The sequence below is a fragment of the Rhagoletis zephyria genome, unplaced genomic scaffold (assembly GCF_001687245.7).
Source record: "Rhagoletis zephyria isolate East Lansing unplaced genomic scaffold, Rhagoletis_zephyria_1.1 Rzeph_scaffold_00409, whole genome shotgun sequence".
Lineage (NCBI taxonomy): Eukaryota > Metazoa > Arthropoda > Insecta > Diptera > Tephritidae > Rhagoletis > Rhagoletis zephyria.
In genome coordinates this window covers 64920-72001 of record NW_016157493.1, presented here as the reverse complement: position 1 = coordinate 72001, position 7082 = coordinate 64920, and the positions used below count along the sequence as shown (strand labels likewise).

The window sequence follows — 7082 nt, the reverse complement described above, 5'->3', positions numbered from 1 at the left end:
ATCGCCACTGGCGATTTTTTGCGGTTTTCCCCCTTCAAATAAATATTTTCCATTTATAAAAATATACAAAACTTAGTTTTCCATGATAATTTTACAGAGCATTTTCAAAAAACTTTTGAAACGATTACCTAGTCAATTAAATACTTTTAAAAAAGCTTTGGTTTTGTTTCCAGAAAAGTGTGTGAATCACAAGAGGGCGAGTTTCAGGGACCTGCAAATTCGCTATTTGATTTTAAAGGAAAGAAAAGCAGTTTAAATCTCTTAACTTTCCCATGGAATAACTTCTCTCAGAACCAATCCATCCGATTTTGAATAATTTTAGATAATTGCTTACGGAGTGAAAACCGCAACAGGCAAAAAAATGTTGGGAAATATAAGTAAATTCATATTATTATCCTTTATTATGCTTTTGTTGAGCGCGTTTTTTCCGTAATGAATTCAAAAAAATCTAAGATTCGAAATACGATGAGGTTGGAAAGCCTTAATTCAATAGTTCGATTAAAGTGTTATATGAAGGCTAATAGTTTCTGCTGCAAAACGGTTCCAATATCAAACAGTATGTCATCAAGGTTGAATAGCTCAATATATGACAACAACAGAAATGTAAATGATTCAGACACTATAGGTGATTTTGAAGAAATTGTGGAAATAGCTGATCTCGGCTCATTAAAGGTTTTTATTTAATTTTTAGCGCCGAGCTCTTAAAAGCGGAATGTGCGATTAATCAACTAATATGAGTAATAAAAAATTTAATAGTTGCACAGTCCTATTGCAAAATGTGATGAAACAAATATTTTTTAAAATTATGAGTATTTTTAAAGAAAATTGTTTGTACATCACCATTACATAGGTGTTGTGTTATTTATTATTACCCTCTGAAGGTGTTATATTCGTTTTTGGTTTTAAGAACTATATTATAACAAGATCTCAATTTTAAAATAAAAGATTTGTTAAATCGATTTCATGAATGTTATTAAAAAAAAATTGCCAATTTTTGGCGATTTTTTTTTAGAAATTGCGATTTTTTTTAAACAATCTGGACACCCTGATCGGAACCGACACTTCAACGCGTCAATTGTCCTCTCCACAACATTTCTAGCTTTTGAATGTTTTTTGTTAAAAGTTGCCTGTATTGTTCCTGGTAAAGCGGTTCGAAACAGTGTCAACAAGTACTCGTGTAGCGGGTATCTGGAATCACCTAAAGAACATTTCGTTGTTATACATACTTATGTACATACATACATACCCTATGGTCAGCTGACTAAGTCAAGTGACATTTTGACTAGTTTTTTTTTTGTTAAATTAATCTTCATATTTTTTTTATAAAAGCCTAGCCCTTTACCCTGGCCACATAAATCCACATTTCAAACTTCGTATAAAAATTATGAAAATTCAGCAAACCTTAACAATTGCATGCAAAAATTTTAAACTTTTTAATTAGAATTTTAGAAAAATTTTGGGTATGCGGTTTTATAGGACATTGAATTTTAAAAGGTTAAAGTGCCCATTTCAAGACGCTAAAAAATCGCGTTGATTTTTAATAATTTTTTTTTGCTGACGTTATGCATTTTCTTGCATATAATAAAGTATGCTCGATAATTTCGTTTGTGTGGGAAAAAATGTCTAGCACCATCAGCAAAAAACAATTTTAAATATTTATTAAAATTTAATGAGCTATAAAACCGCACACCCAAAATTTTTATAAAAGATCTAAATAAGAAGTCTAAAATTTTTGGGTGCAATTGTTAAAATATGGATTTGTGTGGCGCTGGTAGGTAAAGTGCTAAACTTTTATAAAAAAAAATTAACATTAAACAAACAAAAGAAAAAATAGCCAAAACTAGTCAAAAGGTCACTTGACTTAATCAGCTGACCACAAGTGTATACATGAATACCTAAATAAGCAGAATTTTTTGCTCCTCTTTTATACGTATTTTCCAAATACCTCTTTAAAGAGCTGCTATTCCACACAAACGAATCGTGGTGGGTAGACCCGGCATACGGTGCGTCAACAAACCGTATTAACATGTCATGGTCACAAGCCTAATTAATTTTAATAAATGAATAATTTGTGTTACAACAAAATACAGTTAATGCACATGCTTGTTAAGTACTTACAATCATTGGGGGCAATAATTCCAATATGGGTTCCATCAATGCAACCAATTACATTAGGAATTCCTGTTTGTGTATAAAATTTTCTTCTCGCCTGTTGCTTTTCCGCTTCTGTCATGTGAGTTTTAATCAATGCATTGCAAAGTTTTGCTTCCATGATTGGGAGCATCTCTTTCAAAGTCAATGAAACTGTGGGCTGCGCAAGACCTAACTGAAAATCCTTGCCCACAGTTTGTTCATAACTCCCATGAGCAAAAAACTTTAGTGCGCAGCACAATTTCAACATTGGCGTTACGGATGAAGAAAGGCGATTGGAAAATGTATCTATTAGGTTGTCCAGCAGGTACATGAAAGCATCTTTACTCAACCGGAAGTTCATTACAAATCTGATTATACAATTTTTATGGTGATCATTGTACAAGCACTTTAACGGTAATGAGTTATTTCAAAAGATAACTTACACTACGGAAGGCAATTCAATAGGATTGTAGTGGTCCCTGATGAAGCGCCGCTCCCGAAGTAAGTTTGCACTTCTCTCCGGAACATCCTCGTCTTCAAAAAACAAATCCACATTGTGAAACATTTTTTGTTTTACTTTTTAAATCACAACCACAGTTTATTCAAAATATAATTTATAAACAAACGAAACGAAATTTAATTTAAAGACGCCAAAAATGTCAAACCATGCGGCTTATAGAAGCGCAGGGACCTCTTGCCAAATTGGTGTTGGAAAAATTCAAAGCCGTTTTCTCAGCTAACGTAGGCTTGGAGACAATAAGGGGTGTTGATAGAATTATAAAGGGCGGAGAAAACGCCCTTATTCCTGATAATATGAACATTTCAAACGTTCCATATTTAAATTGGGCTCCACTTGTATCAACTTACGTCGAGCGCACACTTAGTACATTCAAGGCTTTTCTTCGCGAAAATCGAATGAAAATGCTGCCAGAAANAAGTTCCAGTTCTCTCCCACAAATACTTCCAGAGATATGTATGTAATATGAAAATTCCAATTTGTATGGGAGGGGCCTTGAGTTAGCGGAATCACTTTCAGTCTAAGACCATCCTTGCGAATTCCGTAGTAAGTGCACCAAATTTCGTTCTGATCGGGAAACCGGTTAAGGAAGTAGCCTATTTTTCAATCCAGGTCATAAGCCATCTGTGAGCAAAATTTCATTTTCAAACAGCTGGCAATTCCTAAAAAAGTAGCCTATTTTCCAATCTAGGTCATAAGCTATCTGTGTGCAAACTCATGAAAATCAGTTCAGTCATTTCCGCGTATTAATTTAATTAAACTTTTCTAATAGGTAGCAACTCCTAAAATAGTAGCCTATTTTCCAACGAAGATCATAAGCTATCTATGTGCCAAATTTCGTGCAAATCTGTTTAGTCGTTTCCGCGTATTAAATTAATTAAAATTTTTTAACAGATGGCAACTCTTCCAAGAAATTAGCCTATTTTCCACTGTAGGTCATAAGCTATCTGCTTGCAAAATTTTATGCAAATTCGTTCAGACGATTCCGCGTATTAATTTAATTAAACTTTTTTAACAGGTGGCAACTCTTAAAAAAAGTATTTCATTTTCCAACCTAGCTCATAAGCTATCTGTGTGAAAACTTCCATGCAAATCAGTTCACTCATTTCCGCGTATTAATTTAATTAAACATTTCTAACAGATGGCAACTCTTAAAAAAAAGTAGCCTATTTTCCAACCTATATCGATCGAGTTTTTGTTATATATTGGTATTGTTGTAGGCTGGTCGATCTACTTTTCCATGTGCAAGAAAACCACTTTTTTCTCCACTTCTTTGCCCAACGTTTCGCTAACTACCTTAGCATCATCAGGGGCGATTCTTTATTATAAATATCAACAAAAAACAGAGGAAAACAAGATTATTTAAAATAGAATTTATGAGTTTTTGTACAAACAAAAATTAAAGATTGGTAAACAAAAATATGTTTCTGTCTTGAAAACAAACACAATCAAAGGTTTTTAGACTTATTTTTCATGATACAATAATTTTTAGAAGGTAGTGTCACTTCTTCTTCTTATCCGCCATGTTAGCTATCTGACAGAAAACGTGTTTCGTATTTTTTGTGTTACCAATTTATTAAAAAATACACCTTTTTGGCGTTGAAAAAAAAAAATAAAACTAAGCAAAACCAAACATATCACTTCAAAAATATTAAAAAATATTCATAATAAAATTAAATTAAATAAGAAATGAGCTGCTGCTTTCGGGGATGTTTCAACACGCGGAATAGCTGTAAGAATGCAGCTGCAAAACATTTCAAATTTCTTGTTGTGCCGTATTTACGGGAAAAGTGGATGAAGGCTTGCGGATTAAGCGAGCAGCAATTGCCAAGGGAACCATTTGTGTGTTCCAATCATTTTTTAAGTACAGATTTGATTGCGCGGAACGGTCGTGCACTGCTAAGCCTAGGTGCCACCCCCGGAGCCGAAATGTAAGTCAATAAAAAACGAACAAAATTTGAATGTTGAAAGTATGTATGTAGATATTTCATAACTTTTGCAGCGATCAACAACCAAGCGGCATGGACGATGACAATGAATATTGTATAGACGACGCCAGCGAATCCCCTTTCGTTGGGATATCGAGAAAAAGAGCCAGGAAAGTATACGTCAGCGTTTCAACGCAAACTGAGTAAGTTTTTTTATGGCGATACCAACGAATTAATACATTACACTGTAACACACTAGGGGTATTCTCGAAGTCTTGCACGATGCACGGATTGCACGAAATGCAAAAATACTATTCCAAATTTCGAAGAGTACGAGAACACCCCATTGCAAAGTGGTAGCATGCATGGGGAGCAAGCAGCGAAATTATGTATCAAATACAATAACAAGAGACAGCAAAAAAAAATTAAGTGAGCGAGATGAGAGGAATGAGAGAAATATGTAGCAATTCCAACAACAAAACAACTAGCACAGGGTCGCTATTATCTTGCTATGCTATTTTGCAAAATATATACATGGGTTTCGACGTTGCATATTTTGCAGCGATAGGAAATGTTGTTTCCCATGAATTTTCTTGTTGTGTGTTTGCAATTTATGCAATCCGTGCAATCCGTGCTACGTGCAATGGCTTTGCAAGATTTGGAGAATACCCCTACTATACATACGTAACGGCTCTCATAAGCGGTGAAGTAAATAGAGCATGGCTTTCGGCGACGATGAAATGATTGGTTATGGCAATCGATGCATTCAGACGGAAATCTAAGGAGACTTGTGCCGCGGCTCTCGTAGTCGCATTACATTAGTAGGGGCTGGTAAGGTCGGCAGGGAAGAGGGCTCAAAGCTTAAGAAGAAACCTTGTGTTCTAAAAGCTTAACCAGGACGAGGACGTTTGACATAATTAGAGGCAGTGCATCACGTCACTTTAACTAGTTAAGTTGAGGCCTTACCTAATACATAATACTGACTTGGTCGCGAAAAACTTACCATGATCACTACTCTCTAGGATATTTGCGCCCTTTTTTGCTGATCTGTGATCAATCAGTGATTTAATGTAAGTGTAAATGGAACAGTTTATGGTCTGAATGCACCAATTAAAATAACGCTAACAGATATCAACATGCTCTCTCGTTCTTTAGATTTAGATTTTTTTTGCCAAGGCCTGCATTACGTACTATCATTATTTGTTATCTCTGTAATAATTCTCGCTAGCTCAATTTGGTCATTTATTACTAAGATTTGTTATGTATCTTAATTTATACTTGTTAAGCTTAAAACCTTTGTCGTGGTCTATATTTTGAAATTAGACTAAGTAAAGAAATAAATAAATATAATATAATAATTTCATGGTTTACCGGTGCAAAGGAAGGAGTTATATTAAAAAGCCTTGTATTTGAACAATCATGTGATTTTGCTTAAAAGATATCTTGAAAGAAGGTCAGATAGGACATTAAGACAGCGATTTTCCAGCGCATCAAGTCTTTGTGAAGATATACATATCAGGACTGTTGAGGCATATGTCAGGCATGTTTTTTGCATACAGAGACCGCGACTCCTTGTTTTTATCTATTTATTTATACATACATACGTTGTTGCAGAGCATGGATAGATGGAAATGAAGATAAAATCAATAATCTTGAGAGAAGTTTTAAGGAAAACCGAGGAAATAGCGTTCATCCAACTGCAACTAAACCGTTTTTCCTCTGGCAGTCGGATATTTAGCGCAAACCAGCAGAATATACTCTGTACCCAGTCCAAATCGCCCAGATATACTTTAGAGGACGTTGCAAATTCCACGTGTATATACTCTGCTAGCCCACTTTGTTATAAACTTTTAAGAAAAAAGAACTTCCCGCTACCTTCCCCATCTACTTTGCGCAGATGGGCGTCGAAATTATGTGTCGAACCAGGTATACAGCTGCAAACAATGTCGCATATGAAATCACTTGACATGGCGTTTGAAGACAAGATATGCGTATTGTCATTCGATGAAGTGAAATGCCGGGAGGAGTGGTCTTATGACAGAAAAAACTATATTATTCTGAGGCCAAAATAAATAATACAAATGGGCATGGTACGAGGCTTACGTGGTCGGTGGAAGCAGCCTGTATTCTATGACTACGATTGTAGAATGACTCCGGATGTACTACACTGCATCATAAAAGAATTATACTCCATCGGGTATACAGTGGTTGCAGCAGTAAGCGATTTAGGCGTAGAAAACCAGCATCTGTGGAGGATGATGGGTGTAACGGTTGAGCGCCCGTATATTCAACACCCAAGTGATGGTGATAAGCGAGTATATGTCTTTGCTGATGTTCCCCACCTATTAAAGCTGCTTAGAAATCATTTTGTCGACAATGGTTTATTCATTAACAACACAATGGTTTGCAAATATGAGATAAAGGAGTTGATCTCCCTCTAAAATTCGGATCTCTCAATTACCAAAACATTATCGTGGGAAATGCTGAATGTTCAAGGAGCAGGT

The 7082-nt window shown here is 35.3% G+C and overlaps 1 protein-coding gene across 1 annotated transcript; it reads right to left on the bottom strand.

Moving 5' to 3' along the window:
• Positions 1-724: 724 nt before the first annotated feature.
• LOC108359551 (putative nuclease HARBI1) lies at positions 725-2401 on the bottom strand. The gene is made up of 4 exons (XM_017611464.1): positions 2082-2401; positions 1896-2044; positions 1045-1198; positions 725-728 (listed from the first exon to the last, which is right to left on the bottom strand). Exons 1-4 carry the CDS (start codon positions 2399-2401, stop codon positions 725-727), a joined length of 627 nt encoding a protein of 208 aa, XP_017466953.1.
• Positions 2402-7082: the final 4681 nt, after the last annotated feature.

Bases quoted from the DNA above. Each gene is read 5' to 3' on its own strand.
- LOC108359551 (XM_017611464.1), bottom strand. From the start codon at position 2,401: ATGTTGAAATTGTGCTGCGCACTAAAGTTTTTTGCTCATGGGAGTTAT. The intron at 2,045-2,081 runs GTTGTAACACAA...TAAAATTAATTA, and splicing joins ATGTGCATTAACTGTATTTT to GGCTTGTGACCATGACATGT. The intron at 1,199-1,895 runs GTATTCATGTAT...AATGTTCTTTAG, and splicing joins AAAAAATTCTGCTTATTTAG to GTGATTCCAGATACCCGCTA.